Genomic DNA, 20,155 nt, shown 5'->3' with positions numbered 1-20,155 from the left:
CCAAAGTCTTACTTTCAATATAGGCATTTCCACATTTTCTTGTAAAGCATAATATTCATTCAATATATAATTCTCCAGATTTAGTGTAATGGTTCTTTGTTATCTGACTTTTACTAAATCAGAAAGCAGCTTAATGATACAGGGAAATAGTCACTAGAAACTGAATATTAACTATTAAATATCATCCCTGAGAATTCAGAAAACTTCAGCTTTCCTCCTGGGGCAATTTTAACTCATTATCTCCTATAATCTTCAAAGACCTGTGATCTGTATAAATAGCCATTTAAAGGGTCAAGGTTTTCATTACATACAAGGAGACTTTCTACAATTATTGGAAACGTAAAACCATACTAAAATTACAGAGATATCCTAATTCTAATTGGTTCTTGTTAAGAATGAGTTAATACACTGATGCTTGAGAATCATCAAAATTTCTTACATTTTAACTATTTTATTTTCAACAAAAAGTGCAATGTGAACTGAATAGTATTTGCCATTTGACTTAAAAATCCATGAAGAAGGATTACGAGTTTGAGTCATTTAACAATCCTACTAATTTAATATAACAATTGAGTAAATGGGAAGAAATTTTAAGTTTTATGAACCTCTATACATTTTCTTTTTTGACGTTCTAAATTATATTATTTCTAAAGTCAAATTCAGTGAGTGATAACTTAAAAAAATTCATGCTTGGATCCAAATGAGGGATTAAAGCATCTCATGTATAATCTTATTTAAGCAAAATAGCATATCTTTAGATTCAATAAATCTTCTTAATATTTGGATACATACTTATTTATTTGCCAACAGAAATGAATGTCGATAAAATTCATCAGTCAACAACAGCCAAGAGTAGATAAGCCATGTAAAATATACTTTCACGTTCAGGACAAAAGATATTCAAGTATCTCATTTCCTCCCCTGAATCCTCCATTCCACGACAAGACAGGGAGAAAGGACTGCATTCAGATGAATGACATGTAGGGCCAGAGGATGTCCACATTTATATTTTACCACTTAAAGCTCTGCTTTAAATACCTCCCAAGAGCACCCAGTCAAGTCAAATCAGAGAAGTCAGTGTTGAAATGCCAAGTAGCCACCAGATGGCAGCAATGCTTTTATGAATAATGCAGCATTCTGTGCAGTCCATCTAAGATTTCCTATGTTAATAATAGAACAATCCTTACTTTAGCAAAAGGACAAATTTGCTTGTAATGAAGCCAGCATTTTTTTCCATATTGCTAGTTATATTTTGTGGGGTTCAATTGTTTTGTAGTATTTGCCCCCTCCAAATATTTATTTTCATATGCATTAAACGTTAAATTGAGGTTGAATTTCATTCTGATACTGTGGTAGAAAATGCCTGTAGCTTGAAACAAATATTTTCCTTTCTGATGGACAAATAACATCTGTGGTTGTAAATGTTCCAGTATAGCTGTCAAAAGAGAAGGGTTTCACATAATTTTCTGCCACCCTCATCAGTACATCCTACACATCAAAAGAGTATTGTCGTAACCTCCCTTTGCATGAATTGATTTCAAATCTATCACAGATCTCAAATATCAGAAGCTTGTCTTTTACTTGATCAAGGGCATGGGAATTTTGAAAATGAAGCATTGCTTAAATTCAACTTCACACACACACACACAAAAACCATAATCAAGGTCTAAGTTACTTGGCAAAGGAATCCTCAGTATTGGTATTTCTGTTTTCGAGGTGCTTCAGCAATTTGTAAATTTTGCCACTGTATTTTTTTTGGTTTGCATTTGTTCACCCAGAAAGTGAGACTGTTAGAATTTCTCCTGGTGCTGGAAATACAATGTTAGGTAAATTGATGAGGCTGAGGTCAAGAATCTAATAGCTCTCTACTAAAAAGAAATGCATCTAAACCCTCCATGTGAACGCCTCTGTCTTGGTTAAGGCATCTCATACCCATCTGTGTTATCCGAAAACAGTTCAAACAGCTTCCTTCCTGATGTCTCCCCAGCATCAGCCATTTCATTTCATTGTTTCACTTAGGCCATCTCTCAACATCCTGTTTTGTTAAGATAAAAGAGCAGCCTCCTCCCTTCTTCAAATACCAAGAATCCTTAACTGCCCTGCAGTGTTTTATATCCTTTTGATTTTTTTCTGCTAAATTTTTAGTAGTATGTTTAACTCTTACATTGAGAGACTGTATGCATAGATGCCATAAGTGGCCCTTCCAGTTATGCATGAGTGTGGGCATTTTCCTTTCTTCTTAAACTTATTTTTCTGTTCAAGCCTTTGTTTATGGATGCTTGCTTTGTTATTTTCTTATATTGCTTTAAACATTGCTCTGAGGTTTCAGCTTTGCTCACCACTGCCCAGATTTTCCTCCTGCTCAGTGGCTTGTGGCATATAAACACTGAAAAAAAAATATGTGTGTGTGTGTGTGTATATGTGTGTGTGTATATATATATATATTCTCTTGCTTTCAGATCCAGCCTCATTACCTTATGTTTCTAAAAACTGAATAGCATCATCTATCCGCCAGTGATCCTATGCTATCCAAAAGCACTCAATTTTATTTCACCCTGTGTCATCCTTATGGACAAGCTGTAAAATGTGATACCATTTACTGGCCCCATCTATTACGTACCAGCTTTAGGGATTAAATTGTTCCTTTTTCTGGAAAAAGTCTGTTTGCTATTAAAAATCATACACAGCATGAAATACACATGGCTGCTCTCTTTAAAACTAAAAAATATTGAAACAGATACGAAAAAGGATCCCTTGGCTTGAATATTGTCTTGCTAGCATCAATATAGTATTTTCTATACTTTATAAATGAGATTAAAATAACAAGTAGAAAAACCATACACTTGTTGATTCTACTTTACTCCATAAAATTCCCCAGTGCAGTGGTTTCTTTTGCCCAGGTTAGAGTGCATCCTGTCAAGTCTCAGGTTTGATCTCCACGTGGCTCACCTAGTCTCATTCTGCTTATGGGAATACAGAGAAAGTGCATTGCAAGCCACAGGAGCCCATGGATGGCATAGAGACCATCACACTGGCTCTACCAAAACATCAAGAAACAGATTATGTTCCATGAGAGGAGGGGATTCACGATATGATGTCGGTAAATGAAGAACAGCATGGTGCATTTAGCCTGGTGTCAGACTAAAACCCAGAATTTATTACAACTGCACAACTCGTATCTTTGAGCTCACATAGCCAGCTATTCCAGAAGGTAATGTGAAGTGAGCTATCCAGTTGTCTGAATTCATTAGGTCATGTGCATCCATTCTTCTGCTGAAATGTTAGAAACACAAGAAGCCAAGTTGACTTTTTTTTTTTCATTTTTATTTTGATTTATGTTATTTTGGAAATACAAAATTGGGGACCAAAATGTACTAATACTACTATTTTCAATCTTTACTGTCATCCAGTTGCATGCTGCTTTGATAGTTCAAAAAGAATGAATCTAGCAAGGCAGCGTTATGCCCTCTAGTAGTGAAACAATGAAGGTGTGCAAATAAGCCTACATCCTTGATGTCTAAGACTTTGACTAGTGAGCTTCACGGAATCACCCAGGCAACATACAGTTCATGTTGTTTTCCCTAACCATATACTTAGTTTATATATCTTAATTCTAGATCTCCAGAATATATCTTTTAAAAAAGATTTATTATTTCTTAGAAAATTAAACCTGCAAAAAGACAATGGTTCCCAAGTCACATTATCTGAACCAATAGGCATGTTCTTCATTTGCAGAATGTACTTTCCATCCATCTTCTTGTTTCTGTTTCTCCTTTCATCAAAGCTAACGTGCTCTCTTGGTCTCATCTAGATTCTTACAATCAATTTTATTTCCTGTTCCCAGATTCTATCATTTGCACTCAATCTTTATATACCCCTGACATTCGTATTCCTAAATCAAATCTCTAATTATAAAATTCTATGTCGCCTTCTGTGTAAAATCTGTGTAACCCCATCAACAAAAGTGAAGCTAAAAATCATACAAATAATCATATCTCTTTCCCTTCAATCGGAAAAACAGTATTGTACTGATACCTCAGCAGGGGAGTAATAAGTGTCACTATTGTCCCTCTTTCACTTGGGACATAGTTGCTACACTTGTCTCTATGTTACCTTTTGCAAGTTTCTATTAACAGCTTGGTAGGGGGCTTTCAAGGTGATATACTTTTAAGTATTAATTTGAATATGTCATTGATTAACTTACTTGGATATTACATTAATGACACGATAAGAATAGCACATTAAAAATAAGTTTAAGGATCTATATTCTTAGTTACACAATAAATGAAAATATTTTCATGTTTTGTATTAAATGTCAGTCTATTAAGTTCAGAAGGCGACAAAAAGACCAGAAGTAGAGCAGAAATTCTGAGTTGCATTTCACAGATATTTACCCCTCTCAACCCTATTCTTCTAAAATTCATATCTGGAATTTCCCTCAAAACATTGTGAGATAGTGTGGTTAGTAGATGAATAATGAAAGTCTGCTGTATTTATATTAAAATCACTTCTTTGTAGTTGCTCTCAAACACACAACATATAGGATTGCTTCATTTTAGTATTTACACAGATGGGCAGGTGAGGTGAGGACGGTCATCTCATATTTCATTGGCGTGACAAAGTTGGAGGAGGATCCTGCCTTGGGTTTTACATAAAGTTACAACTGACACAGCCCAAATTGGAACACATGTCCCCAGACTCATGTGTTCTCTCCACTGCACCTCCTGAATGATGGATGAATTCCTAATAGGTAGATAAAATGATTGGGGACAAGTTGTAGAGCAAAAAACGCTGTATTCAACATTAATGCTTCTCTTACTCTGGTCTATTTTTAATGTCGTGTCTTTTGAGATACTTTGAGTAATTCTCTAAAGTGAAACCAACTTTACTGGAAATCTAATGCATGTATGAATGTGAAGAATCATCCTTTTGCATTTAGTCTAACTACGAGCACTGAAAAATGAAAGAGAAAATTGGTAAAAGCTCAGATTTATTTTAAACCACCACTTGTAACACAAGGAAATGGATAAAAGCACAATACCAGCCGTTTTCCTTTTGGCTTAAAATTATAGTTTTTTTAAAGATGTTATTAAATTATCTTCACATTAATAAACTTAAGTAGTACTTAAACATTTTAAGCTAAGACATATTCAGATCAGAAAGATCAAATTATGTTTAAATGTAATGCATATCCATGGAGAATATTGCATAAAAATGTTTAATATACATTATAGTCAGAAGACTCCATTCAAAGTCAGAAAAGTAATATAAATAATGATAAATCTATTCTGAGGTTTACTTTTAGGGACCGAATCTGTCCCCTGAGATCTATATTTTAATATATCGAAAAAGAATCTTGAAAAAGAATCTCAAATCCAGGAAATGTGACCATGATATTTGTTGAGGTTACAAACTGGTGGTGGCGGGGGGAGGATAACAGACTTTCATCTTAAGTCATTTAATTTTTTCTGCCTTTCAAGCAGCAAGCAGGCAATTGACATACATTCCTAAACACCCATGATTTATTAATTGGTAGAATTATCCTACTGAAAGCATGTAATCTATAGAAGAGCGCAGTGTATGTTTTTTAAAAACTTTGTTAAAGGAAACTCAGGAAAACTGAGGCCCAGTCACGGTCTGGCTTTAAGAAAAGGTAAATTTTTAGAGTAAAAATGATTTAATTATCTTAACTATCTTAAATGCTGTCTTATAACTTGAAAAAGACCCAGGAAACAGTTATCTTCCTCATCTTTACTCCCTATTGACACCCTGGAAATTTTGGAGTACAGGGCCTACATTATGGATACAAATTCCTATTTAAAAAAAAAAAAAAAAAAACAGGAGTGAATCTGTTTTGTTTCGTTTTACTAAAGGAATGCAACTCTACCCTTAGCAGTAACAACTTATTCAGCTGAAAAGTTCAGTCTTCTGGTTTAATAAGTTGAAGACAATATGGGATATAGTTTCTATCTATATATTTTCTTTGGGGAGACAAAATTAATTTGCATGACAGAATATTTATGTAAAGAATATTTAAGTACTAAATTTAATGACATGGAAACAATTATAGTGCTTTGAGACACTCATATATTTAATAAGGGGGGGTATCTCCTTGGAGGTTGGGGAATTTTTTAGAGATATATCAGTTGTCTATTTGATAGCCATGTCACGAATTTCCTTTCCCTAGACTTTCCAAAATATTTAACTCAGAAAGGTTTGTGTTCAAAGGAAAAGGCATAAACCTAACTGAAAAATTTCCTTCAATTTGGAAACAAGAGGTTTTTCTTTTTTAAACAAACTTGCTGTAAAATATTTTGCAGCCATTTTCTCAATTGAACTTCCTACTGAAAGATTGTAACTGCCTAATGTGCCCAGCCAGGAAACAAGGTGACAGTAGCCCCTCTTGTGTGAAGGAAGCTGCCTGACAATGCTGCCATCCTTTCACATGGTTTTATTTAGTTATTACAACTATCTCTCTGTAAATGACATTTAGGATTATTTAAGATTATGTTGTAATCCTTTTAATCCTTAGTGCTTTAAATTTCAGGCTAAACACCAAAGAGCAAACTAGCACTTAGCAGGAATGTTTAAAACATGTGGTTTGAACATAAATCTTTTTATTCACTCTATCCCTGATGAAGACCTAGTGTTGCTCTTAACTAAGAAAACTCGTACCCAGCTTATTATAGCTGAGTTGCTAAAGGTTTCTCAGACTACATCAAACTTGTGACAGTCCTTGACAATGAACATAAATGCAGAATTAAACAAAAGTTAGCAGCAATGGACATTTACCATTTTAACTTAGAATTTGTATGATCTTTTATAAATGTGTAGTATCTTTCTGTGTTTGTGTGTGGAAGTGCTTACTCTATTTCCTAAAGTCAAGCTATTAGGCGTGTACATACACAGGTATAGTATATATACATATGTATATTTGCATATATATATTTTATGTATATAAGTATATATATTTTACACTTGTATATACATGTATATATTTTAATATAAATTATAACATCTAATATATACTTTGTTATAGAAGTTAATTCTTTTATTATTTATTAAGATGTACCAATTAGGCCAAAGAGTATGCTGTTATAAAATATGTAGATATTCTTAAACTTAGCACGCGAGCATCATTCTGATTTACTGAAAGTTGTTGAATACTAAAACTTAATAATTAATGTTGTCATTGTTATGTTTCCACATACCAATCAAATAAGATTGAATCCATGTCAACTGTTTGATAGGATTTCAACTAGGAAGGAAAACTTGGCTTTTAATACAAAGAGAAAACAACTCAAAGATCCAAAGAGCATATATGAACAAATGAAATAAATGAAATCTGTCCATTTTTGGTTGTCACAAATGTGTGCTTCTGAGACTTGCAAGCATCTCTCAGGCACACACAATTTTTTGTTTGTTTTCCTATTCATTTTAAGTTCAACTTCTCTGCAGACATTGTAATTACGCGGCATACAATTGCTAATCCATCAAACTTTTTTTAAAAGAGAGATTTCAAATTTTAAGATTATTTCTAATTTTGCTCTTCTTTGATTTTCCTTGAACCAAAAATCTCAATAGTCACTTGCTATCTGTAATCTATAATTCATAGACTGAGATTGAACACCAAGCCTAATTCAAACTTGGAATTCTAAAGCTATTTCCGATGTAGCACATCAGCTGAAGCTATGATGGTCTTTTTCAGTCAGGAAGAAATACTTCATTATTCTGTAGATAATGAAACCATTGCACACACACTCCAACGTCCAACAATGCCTTAATACCATGTTTTTGAGATATAATCATGTTTATTCTGATCATTTGAGAGTTCGACCAGCTAATGTATCTAATCAAATATTGATGCAAGTCATCTAGATTTAGCTCTCTGGCAAATCCTTCCCGATGCTTTTTTGTTAACAGAACTATAAAAGCTATTTATATTGTTCCTCTCAAAAGGCTTACTCTCATAGTCTGGATCTATGGATATGTATTAGTAAATTTTACCAAAACTCATGCATTTAGGTGATGAAAAGATTTCAGCACAACAAGGAAACCAAGGGATTCACTCAAAAAGAATGAAACAGAACATGAAACTTGAATCTTTTCTTTTGCTTTGTTATTCACAATATCCGCATGATCACCTCTTGTTTCTCTAAAAGTACAAGATTTTTTAAAAAGTGTCTGTAAGAACACTGAGGCCCCATCAACTGTTCAATTACATTACAAACAAAACTAGCTGGCAAAATTTTCACCTCCAGAAAGCTACCAAAAGTGAGAATACTTTTTAATATCTTTGGAAGGATCTACATTCAAAAATATAAAAATCAAGTAGAAAATTGCAACAGGAGGTGGTTAGTCACATCCTGGAAAGATTGGGATGATACACACTATCAACATAGGTGGCTGACATGTATATCTGTGCACATAATGCTCATAGTTATATAAAAATATACATGATTTTTCATCAATATTTTCAGCCCTCTATGCATCATATATAGTTGACTGTCATCCTGATTTGTGAACTAATTTAACTCTTCATAAGATTAACAGAAGAAACTGAAAAAGGCTGGCTTAGCCCATCTCCAAAGAATTGCTATTGTCCAAGAATAATGTCTATGGCAAATTTCAATGTCTTTTACAGTGTTGGTGATTAGGATGCTAAATTCACAGTACATAATGAGGCTCTACCACTGAGCTTACCCGGTCTAGTTCAGAGCTTCTTAAGTTGATCATCTAGGTTGTCATAAGGCTAGGAGTGTAACCTCTAAATTGTGTTATTTATGGTAGAATAATAAGAGTAAGAAAATTGGGGAAAAAGGGAAGTTACTGATCTATAGTTCCTCGCTTTAAAGGACAGTGTATTTCTCCTTCTTGATTCTGTAAGTCACATTTTAGTCACTTTCAGCTTTAGAGCATTGACTTCAGGACAAGTGTTTTTGGTTTTCTTCTATCTTTTCTCTCTCCCTTTTATTTCCTTCCTTAATTTTATTTTTAATTGGCAAATAATAATTGTATATATCCTCTCACTTTCTTTTTTGATAAAAAGTCTCTATACCTAAGTAAAATAAAACTAGAATCAGAATAGTAATGTATTCCAGAATGTGTTAAAATATTTAATGGACCCAAATTATTTGGATATACCTGAATAGCATCTGGAAAATACAAACCAAACTGGAAACCAGCCTCTTCCCCTCAGTGAAGAGTATAGGTAGAAAATGTCACCTACCTATGCTTCTATATGACCCAATTATTAATTTCAACAAAGCATTTAAGTACAGAAGAACTGACTTCTATTCAAGGGCCAACATGCTCTCAGAAGACATTTAATTTGAAAATAATTATCATAATCTATCTCTCTTTTCAACTAAATTATATAAATCCTGAAATATATCTAATTACTGGTTACTTTGGAAATATAAAAATTTCATATAAAATAGAACAAAAATCAAACTCCATAATCTAAAATTATTAATTGCCAGATAAATCATGCAAATTAGGTGATTCTGGTAACATGTGAAATTACATTTTCCAATTTTATCTCTCTCAAGGATTTCATCTGGTTCTTGCTATTCGATGGAATATGATTGTAATCATGAATCAAGTTGTTTTTTTCAAAAAACTAAAGTATACAATATGAAAGAATCTTTTTTTTTTTTTTTTTTTTTATAGCTGTTCAGCCCTTTCCATTCTTGTAAGTTACACTGGTAAATGCAATTAATGACTGGAAGGCAAGAGTGTCAATGAATGTAACTAGCTTACACTTGGTGAATCTTAGTTTGTGTGCATCTGAAAATTCTAGATCAAATCTATTTAAGTCAAACATCCTATGTTTGAACCCCGGACATCTACTACATATACTGCAAACGTCAATGACTTTTATATGTTTATATTAATCAACACGCAACATATATTTTGTGTCCAGATAGCAACCAGTCACCAGAAAAACAACCAAAAAACCAAAAATTCAACTGGGAAGAGGAGTCGCCTTTCATGACCTTCAGACAACTAGTTCTTGTACATGAACACATCACAAGAAGGTAGTCTTATTTTAGTTACCCAAGAGAACTCAGATTTAGAGAGAACAGGAATAAATTGAATATATGTAACATTCTTACCTGAAAGACATTCTTTCTGCTCGATTTTTCCTTGGCCCATTCAATGTGTGCTCCACACAAATCCACACTTTCTGGTTTGTGCCCAGTTTTCTGTAAACAGAAAAATGAAATAAGAATAAAAGGATGCAACATTATAGATGGATGTCAGAGAAATAGGAGTTTTTGAGTTAGTAGCTATACATATTTATGATATAATGCCTTTGTTGTTTTCCCCAGGGGAAACCTAATTTGTAGAATTTTTATTTGGGACCTGATATTTTTAAATGTCTAAAATTAAAGACCTATTTTAAAAATTATTTAATTAACTGTAGACCATAGGAAAAATTAATATCTAGAATACTGATATGTTGAGATGGTATTCTTTAGTAATTTAAGAATAATAAGTTTTAAAATCTGTTATTTAGTAATATGGAATATTGCTCTTCAATCGCTAAAGTAACATAAAAGCATGTTAAGTTATATTACTTTTAGACCTAACAGTAAAAGAAAAAATTGATAAATCATAATGCAATGCAAAAAACTGTTAGAGTTTTAGCTTTGCGACTACAGTAAAGTTGCTTAGAATCTGACTACATCATCTAGAAAATTGAGCAGGTGGATTAATCTCAAAGTCCCCTTGCAGGTTTGTTTCACATATTAGCAAATTCAATAACATATTTATTAAGTGTCAACTGTGCCTTTTAGAAATTCACTTTTCAGACTTTAAGACTATATACATAAATATAATTTCATTTAGTAAATTTGACTTAGACAAAATAGATTATAATGTGTGCTTCCTACTACACAATTACAACGTGGGTATTAATTAAAAGATGTTTTTTATTTCAATAATTCACAATAATCACTCATATTTGTGTTTTCATATTTTCACTTGATTCAAGTTAATCATCCTTATACAACTTTGCATTTGCATACCTCCATACCACCAATTATTTTTTAAAATGTTTAGCAGTTTGGAGAATTTCTTTACTATTTTTTCAAGAAGTTTCTCCATAGATAAATTTTCTAGGTTTCTCTATACATTCGATACTTTTCTCAAGTCATTGTCCATAAAATACTTCAGAATTTTAGTATATGAAGCTTATAATATTTTTAGACAATGTTTTTAACATTATGAACATTAGGATAAAACATGAAATTATGAAAGAATGGTAAATATATTTTAAAAACATTCTGTCCACATTTGTTGCCTCTTAGCCATTATATCCAATTCTATAAGTTTAACATAAATAGACTTTTTCAGAAGCCAGAAATTTGTCTTTTAACGGTAAATTACGAGTTTTCTGGCAACTGATTTTTTTTTTTTTTTTTTTTGAAACATTGTATAACTCTCCTACAGGATAAACTAGCAGGCAGGATAGAATTTGATAGCATAACTACCTTTTTTGTTGTTATTATTTAGGAACCTCTGGAGAAACCCATCAAGAGATTTGGATCAGTGTAAAGTTTTTACTGGTTCACCCACACTCTGCCACCCAGGTGATCACTATTTTAGAAAATTTCAAAGCATGATAGTGATGTTCTTTATGAAGTGATTTATGAGGTAGAAAAATTAGCAACATGTTTCTTATAGATTTAATTAAATTAGGGGATACTCAGAGCCAACAAAAATAATCATTAAGAGTATGTAACAAAATGGTTTATTTTTCCCATACAGTCAAGTCAGGGGAAAATAAAAAGGTATAATTATTTTAAGAGCACTTTTTATGTTCCAGGTACTTACCTAAGTACTTTACAACAATTAGTAATAATTTGTTTAGTATATAACCTCTGTATCACAGAGAGTTTGTGGGTAATTATACAGAAGCCTAAGGCTAATATGAGGAAGATTCAGTATTTTCGTTGCCTCTGGAGCTCTAGGGCCCAGCACAGTGGCTAACACATTGACACAAAATAAGTGTGCAATAAATGTTAACCAAATGATTCTGTGAAATCTTACACTCACAACTTTATGAGGTAGGCATTATCATCACTAAGTTATAAGTAAGAAAACCTGCCAGAATGGTTAGGTCAATTTCTTCAAGGTTACCCAGCTAGAAATGGAGTGGCCAGGATTTAGATCCAAGCAGTGTCACTGCACAGACGGTTCTTAACCATGATGCAGCCCTTAAAAATTGAATATACACTGTGATCATATGCTAAAAACATGTAAGAATTTGGGAAAAGCTATGGCTTTCTCACTAGACTCCAGAATAGACATATTCATCTTGTTTTTGTCCTTCTCTGTTAAACTTGATCTTGCCGTAGGTCCTTTACACCACCTGTTTACCTGGAATACCTCCCAATCTTCACACGGCTGGCTCCTTCTTATCCTTCAGTTCCCAGTTAAATGTCACCTTGTCAGAGGTCTTCCTTGACCGTCTTATATATAAAAGAGCTGTACTCCAGTACCCTGGTTACTCTCCATCCCACTACTTATTTTAATTTCACTGCAGCCCTCCTCCTAACTGAAATTAACATATATATTTTTATATGCTGACTGTCTGTGTTTCCCCCACCAGAATTAAGCTCCCTGAGCTAGGGCCTTGTTTGCCTTTCCCTCTACTGTTTTTCCCAATGTATGGAACAGTGCCTGGCACATAGTTGTTGTTCAATGAATATTTGCTGAATTCATGAATGAAGGAAAAATACTAAAATGCAACTAGCTTTTGTGCTTTGGAAGGAAGACTTTAAGTGTCTCAAAATTCCCAGTTTTACAGCAATTAAGATTTGTATTTTTTTAATGGTTAAGCAGTCTTTGGTTTGTGATTTGGAAAAGTGAGAAACGGTTTAATGGACTCATATTTGGATTGAATGTGATATTACACACTCAATTAACATTTATTGCACACCTACTATGTGTCAATGTGTTACCCACTGTGCTGGGCTCCCTGAACTCCAGGGATAAGGGAGATACTGACTCTTCCTTGAAAAAATCTCACATTAGCTTTAGATTTCTGTATAATTATCTACAAACTCCATATGCTATAGGGCTAAAGGAAACCTGTGGGTAAAAACAGTCTAAGCTTTTACAGTTTTCTCATCATCTAGCTTTGTCAATCTCAAAACGTTCTCATCAGTATCTGTTGTGCTGAATCCTTACTAACCCCAATAGGACTGAGGTTCAAGAGGCCGAAGATGAGACCCAGAACCAGCAAACAAGATATGGGATTTTACGAAGGGTTTATATATCAGGGAAAGAGGCCAGTGGTGCCAGGTTGGACAGGAGAACCATCTCATGTACAGGAATACACCAGTGGCAGCGGGCTGGACAACATAACTACACAGCCCAGCAGCGGAGGGCTGGGCAGGAAAACCACAACCTCTTGCTACCAGCATACAGTTTATATAGTATTTTCACTTAACACCCTCCCTTTAAGGACCTCCACCTGGCAACCTTCATCCACCGCACCACAAACCTCAGAGCCTCATTCACCTGTGCGGCCTGTGATCCACGAGACTGGATGAGGGCTCAGGTGTTTCTCATGGACAAGGAACGAATTTCCAGGTTAGCTGTTCCTGGATTCCCTAGCTTGAAACACACGTTCAGGTGTGTCTGTCATAGAGGGTCATTCCAAGGAGATTCTTAAGCTATTGCTATCAGGTGTGTTTACCCTACAGCTTCCTAAGGCAAATCCCACAGCACCTGGCATGGGTTTATCACAATCCAACCCCTGTCCGTGGCTATCCTCTCCAGGACCTTGCCCAGTCTCTTGCATTCCTTCCAATCTCACTGCTTCACCTTGTCTCCACTTCAGTGATTTTCATTCTGCTGCTCATCTGACAGATTCCATTTTTGGAGATTTTCTTACCCCCACCCTGTTATGTGTGTTTCTGATGCTATTAAAATAATCGACCTTTGTGCAATCTCCCAGTCTCTGAATTCCTTCCTGGCTTCACTTCCTTTCATGTCCAGGCTTATATTCCTGATTCCACAGTTACTTCAACCACCCCCTCCACCTGCCTTCTTCTCCAAGGATATCACTCTCATCTGCTTGCCCCTCCATAATATTCCTCATATCCCCGAATACTGGAGAAATAACTTTTGACTACTTAGGGTAGCAATATTACAAATAATGTCTACCTTCTTCAGCTGGGTCTTTGACTCTGCTTAGCAAACTTTGTATGTGTTCCTAGTCACTTTCTCTTCTTCCTCTTGACACTGCTCTCTGAAAGCTTCAACCCTTATAAGTCCACCCCATGAAATGGTTTGTTCCGACTTCATGGAGATCATAGCCCTTGTGCTAGAACAGTCACAACTCTTCCCACTTTCATACTTAGTCTGTGTAATCCAAATAAACAAACGAATATAAAGTTTAATGATAGCTTCCTCTATTGCACTCTGAAAGCTTAATATTGATTTCTCATTTACTTCTTACAACAATCTTGTGAAAATATTACCAGTGCTTTCAACTTACACATGAAGAAACCTAAGCAGAGAGTGGCCAAGTGCCTGACATGAGATCATGTACTTAGAAAGTGCCTGAGTTGATATGAATTTACTTTTATCAGATTCCAAGTTCTAGGGTTTTGATCACAATGGAATCCATGGCCTCCCCTCCACACTCATCTTTTCCTCCTACTAGTTCACCTAAAAATCAACATCTTTTTCAGGACCAAGAATAATAATTCACATTTTCTATTTTTTTCCTTGAGTCATCATTTCCCACTTTGTCTTCTGGCCCCAGAATTCTGGGGCTGTGACTGGCCCATCTGTCTAATAAACTACCATACCTTGGCAGGACAGTGGCCTCTGTGAGTGTCAAATTACCTGACCTGTCAGTACCATAAAGCACAGAAAGGACTCGCAAGGCATGTCCTGCTTTGCCTCAGAGGAAGAGCTACTCCTTCTGCCCAAGGATTGTTTGTCTCTAGTTCCTAATTTCATCCAGTCTTGTCCCTCATTTCTGGAGCTGTCCAAGAATAAGAATTTCACATTTCCTTCTACTTTCTCCCTCTCAAATAGATTATATCTTCAGCCTCTAACCATGTTCATCACCCCTGTTTATAAAGAAAAAAATAGAAGAAAAGCAAGCATCAACTCCACACCCTCACTTTTTCTCAATCTCACTTATTTCCTTTCCATTATTGCCAGATTCATCCTTCTCCTCAATTCATGTTCTCTGTTTGCCCAGACTCCATTCTCTTCTTCAACACTGTAGTCTGGTGTTTACTTCCTTCTTTGACTTTTCTAAAATGTCTTAACCATTAAGGTCAACAAAAACAATCTGATGCCTTGTTTCCCATCTGCATCTGACTTGAACTCTGCACTCTTAGATTCTGTTGGCCCTTCTCCTTAGAGCCCTCTTGTTTCTTGGCTATGGAAGCATTTTTTTCTCTAAATTCTTCTTTCACCTTTTATACTCTTCCCTTTCAGTTTCTTCTACTGACTCCTCTTCCTCTTCCCACTTTCTAAATGTTGGTAACCCCAGGTTTAGCGTTCTAGGCCCTCATCATTTCTCCTCACTCATGTGATTCCTATGGGTTTTGCTCTTGCCCCTAGTCTTGCCCCATCCCCTGCCATATGTTGACCCCTCGATGGGTGCCTCTGGCCCCCAGCTCACTCTGATGTGTCAGAATTATATTTTCTACACTATCATGAGAGTGTAGCACAGACACCTCAGTGAAATCATTATCTTCTTCTCCCACCTGCCTCCTTTTCTCTGTTGCTTGTCTTACTTAATAATCCCTTCACTCCCTTCGCCTGAAAGTTTCTTAACTCCCTCCTTTCTTTCACCATCCATAATCAAAAGGCACAAAGTCTCAAATTCTGGAATTAGTTCCTTTTTCTCCATCTCATGACCCTAACCTCAGTAGAGTTCTTATTTTCTCTCACCAGAATTCTTCTACCTCTTGCCTCTGTGGCCAAAAACCCTTGCAATACATTCTCTGTATTTTGACCTTTTTTCCCCTCAAAGACACAAACCTCACATTGTGGAACATTCATCTATGGGGTAGTGTCCAAATCCTTTGGTAAGGTATACGAGCTCCTTTCTGTCCTCCTCCAACCATCCCTCTCGGTTCTATGCATTCTCCCATTCTTCTCCACACCAGCTATGCTACATCCATGGCAGTTTCCAAAATGCAATGTGTTTTCACAACGCCAGACATTTGGGATTTGAGTATGCATTCATTCTTTTCATCTGAAATACATTTATCTCTCTCTTCAATCTACCCTGCTTGCCTGCCATCTGCCGTAATCTTGCTCATTTTCAAGACACAAGTTAAAAAAATAAAAATATCCACGGGGAGAATTTCGCCTCTGCAGGTAGTCACTTACTCCTTCCACCATTTCTCCTATTTGAAACATACTGTGTTACAACTCTTGTTAGTCACACATTGCTACTCCTTTTTGGTGTGTTTTTTTCCCCTAGCTATCCAGTAAGAGAAGGGGGTTTGTCTTATGGTTCTTTATTCTTCCAGAATCTAGCAAAGTGGCCCCAAATAAGTGTTCAACAGATATTTGTGAACTATTGAAATAATTGAGGAACTGTATAGAGAATGACAATGGAAAATATCGGGGTTGATTCCAATGCATTAACAAATAAAAATAAATAATACATCTCAGAATGACAGGTTACAAAGAAAGAAGTATGTAGGTGGGTACAGGATAATATTTCCATTTTATACCGACTTTAAGAACTGATCATCTGGTACAATCAAAGTTAATAGAGATTTGGGGTGAATTCAAAAGTATGACAGAAAAAAAACAAAGTTATTGGTAATAATAAATATATTCTCTTTAAAAAGAGAAAACTAGAATAAATAGCTTGAGGATTGTGTAAAAATTGTCCTAATAAGTAGTTCATTTTCACAAAGCTACAGCAGAAAGACCTATGCCTGAAGAACCGTTTTGGGGAATAGAGATTATTAGAAGAAAAACTTCTCAGTATTTAAATGTTAAATATTGGAATAAGTAGTTCAGTAAAGTTGTAGAATTTATTTGGAAGACAATCAAGATTTTATTCAAGAAGCCTGAAATTAAAGAATCCTTTAATAGAAAACATATTTCTGATTCTACAGCTATAAAACACAAGAAAAAGTCTGCTAATGAACAGCACGATGCCAATGGATCATATTGTACATCATTATAAAAATACACTTTTTAAAAAATGACTAAATATGAATTTAAATCTAAGAATGTACACACCATATCTCTTCTGGGGTGAACTTAGAATAGAAATAACTGATTTTTAAAATATTTAAATAGAATTATTTAAGAGTTACTGCTTTTGGACAATAAAACATAAAAGCTTCTTTTTTAGAGGAATGTGAAGTCATTAAAAATTGACCCTAGGTCTCTCGCACTTCTGATTTTTATTATTCTCTTCGTCTATCTTCACCATTTCCCAATAACAGCTAACAGAGTATTTTCTCTGTAATATTTTTTTCTCCGACTTAGATTAAACCTGTGGGATTAAGTTTCCCATTTTTCTTTATGGGATATTTGGGGTCCATAGTCTTTTAATGTATATTAAGAAAATATCAAAGGCCAGATGCTCTTTAGCTTGATGATAGCTTCCATGATGAAGATTGGGCATATACGCAGGCCACAAATCATTTGACCACACAGCCTTATACCCTTATTACTAGATGTGGTTCAAAAAGAGAGACAAAGCTCAGATTTTATGAAATACGTTATTAGTGCCATTTTTTATTTTGGATTAATTGCTATTCCAGAATATAGACTCAGATTGTCCTTATCATTTTGAAACACGAAACACAAAATCTGTTTAGAGGAATTAAGTTTTATCACATAACTGGTTTTGATTCTGGAAAATTGTTCATGGAGGAGGATAAAACTCATTTATATATTCTCATTTGGGCAAAATGATTCAGGAAAGAGGACTGAATGGATACCTGATCTTATTAATGTCTAAAGTATGGCCCCTGTCAACATAAAAGAGGATACTTTGATTATAAGATGTGAGTTTTATGTATATGAATATAAATGATGTTAATAATAACAGAAATTGTTTCTACAGTGAAATTTCTCAGTATATTACATGACCAAATCAAACCACATTTTCAGAAAAATAAACCTTTGTTAGTGATTGTGGGCACGAGAATGTTATGTGCTTTTTGTTTGTTTTTGAGGAGAAAGTATTCTATACTTTTCAAGAAATGAGCACCTATTGCATTTGTTTCTGAATCAAAATCTTGCTGGAATAAATATAATCGCTTCTACTTAGTTTATTTTGTTCTGAACTGATACAGTTTTACATTTACATTATATTAAAAAGGTAATTTATTTCTGCAAGGTGAATAGCTTGGGTACACTTTTGATGTCTCAGGTGCCTCCTCAGAGTTTCCCCTTAGACTGTCATCCACTCAGTCAACCTCAGCTGTCCCTGTAGATGACCATCTCTGCCTGGGCAATGCAGTCCACCTCTTGAGAATGACCAGTCACCTTCTTGGAATGCCAGACTTCCCCCACAAGGCTGCCAGATTATACAGGGGCCTTTGGCTCCTTCCACTACTTCCTACTTTGGATGAAATGCCACTTTGCAGGGTGTGGGACCTGGCTTTCTGAGTAGCCTCCCAAGGCTGAGGCAGGTCCAACTGATGCAGGCAAGTGAAGACTCTTGGTGGTGAAATTTAACCAAAAGTTCAGGAAATGGGAAAAGTGCAGGAAATGGGAAGAAATATGGGAGATAAATTCCTTTTCCTTCTTCTGCTCCCTTCCTCCCATAGATTGGTTTAAGCTTTCACCAGTGTACTTGCAGCCCCTTTTCTCTCTGTCTCTTTGAAGCTCATTGAAGAGGGGAGCCAACATAGTAACATCCCTGTACCACTCCCCATCATTTCTGGCCTGACATCCTTTTCACTTCACTCTCTGTGTCCTGGATTTGTACCTCCCAAATAAAGCCTGGCTCTTAATTCAGGCTTTGTCTTCCAGAAAACCAGGATTGAGACAACTGATGTTGCTCTCACTATGGCAGAGGCAAATCGCTCTCCACCAAAATGTGTGCTGTGGTCCCTCTTCAAGCACCTTTAGTTGTCACTGGGAGCCAGTTCGCCAGCTGAAGACTTTATTTCCAGCCCTATTTGCATCAGAATGTGGCCAATTATTCATTCTTACCACTGAAATGTGAGCAAAAAGACTTCTAGGCACATGCAGATCTTTCCCACATTCTCCCTTTACCCTTCTCTCATCTGCCACTACTCCTAACGACCGTACTCTATTGCTTCACGTAATAATAACGACAATGATAAATACAATTAAGATTTATTATGTTTGCTCTGTGACAGGCACATTGCATCAATTTTCTCACGTGTGGTTCTATGAGATAGTCACCTTTGTTAATCTCATATTGCAGTTGAGATGGCCAAGAAATATATGAAAATAAAGTTATCATTAACATTTGAAAATAAACTAGAGCAGCAAGTAAAACATTAACCTGGGATTCCTAGCCCAGGTGATCTGACTTGAAAGCCCCTGTTTCTACCTAATGTGATACTGCTTCTCAGAGCATTTCAATTTAGTAGTGAATTTTTAAGAAAGACTATACATATACTCTATAAATTAAAAAATGCACTGTGGGGTGAAAGCTCATTTTATCTTAGAGAAATGCAAGCTCCAAAACAGATGCATTTCATTGACCAAAACGATAAACCACAGAGAGACAAGCTTCATAATTAAAATAGTTTTCTGAGAGAGCCTAAGGTGAGGTTTATTGAGGGACAGTAAGCTCTGATCCATTTATAAAGAATCCTGTCAATTTCATGGATTTTTGCGGTTATTAAAAATTATGTAAGATACAGAATTTATTATAGTTAATGGCCAAAACTTGAAAAAAATATAACCAGAGAACATGGCTTCATTTATAGCAATATCGATCACTTGATTTTTTTTCCTTACAAAGTTTACATTAATAAAACACGGGACTTTAATTTCCTTTTTTTCTTCTCTGTATTTCCATCTCTACCCATTATCCTCCAGATTTTGAACTGTAACTTGTTTTTTCTAATCATTAAATGTATGATGAGGCCATATGATGGTGCAATCTACAGCTATACTAACATACTGCATCAATGATAACCATGCTGATGTGGCA

General features: G+C 35.1%; 1 protein-coding gene across 7 annotated transcripts in view; it reads right to left on the bottom strand.

Moving 5' to 3' along the window:
- The window catches only part of ARHGAP15 (Rho GTPase activating protein 15), a 627,654-nt gene that overhangs the window by 493,326 nt on the left and 114,173 nt on the right, over window positions 1–20,155 (bottom strand). For all 7 annotated transcript variants that reach the window (XM_031651767.1, XM_031651764.1, XM_031651766.1 and 4 more), the window contains one exon: window positions 10,119–10,208. In XM_031651767.1, the coding sequence (XP_031507627.1) occupies window positions 10,119–10,208 (90 nt within the window). The remainder of the gene's footprint in view (window positions 1–10,118; window positions 10,209–20,155) is intronic.

Source organism: Papio anubis, chromosome 10, assembly GCF_008728515.1.
Source record: "Papio anubis isolate 15944 chromosome 10, Panubis1.0, whole genome shotgun sequence".
NCBI classification, from domain to species: domain Eukaryota; kingdom Metazoa; phylum Chordata; class Mammalia; order Primates; family Cercopithecidae; genus Papio; species Papio anubis.
Note: the sequence above shows the minus strand (reverse complement) of the source record. Positions and strands in the feature narration are given on the sequence as shown.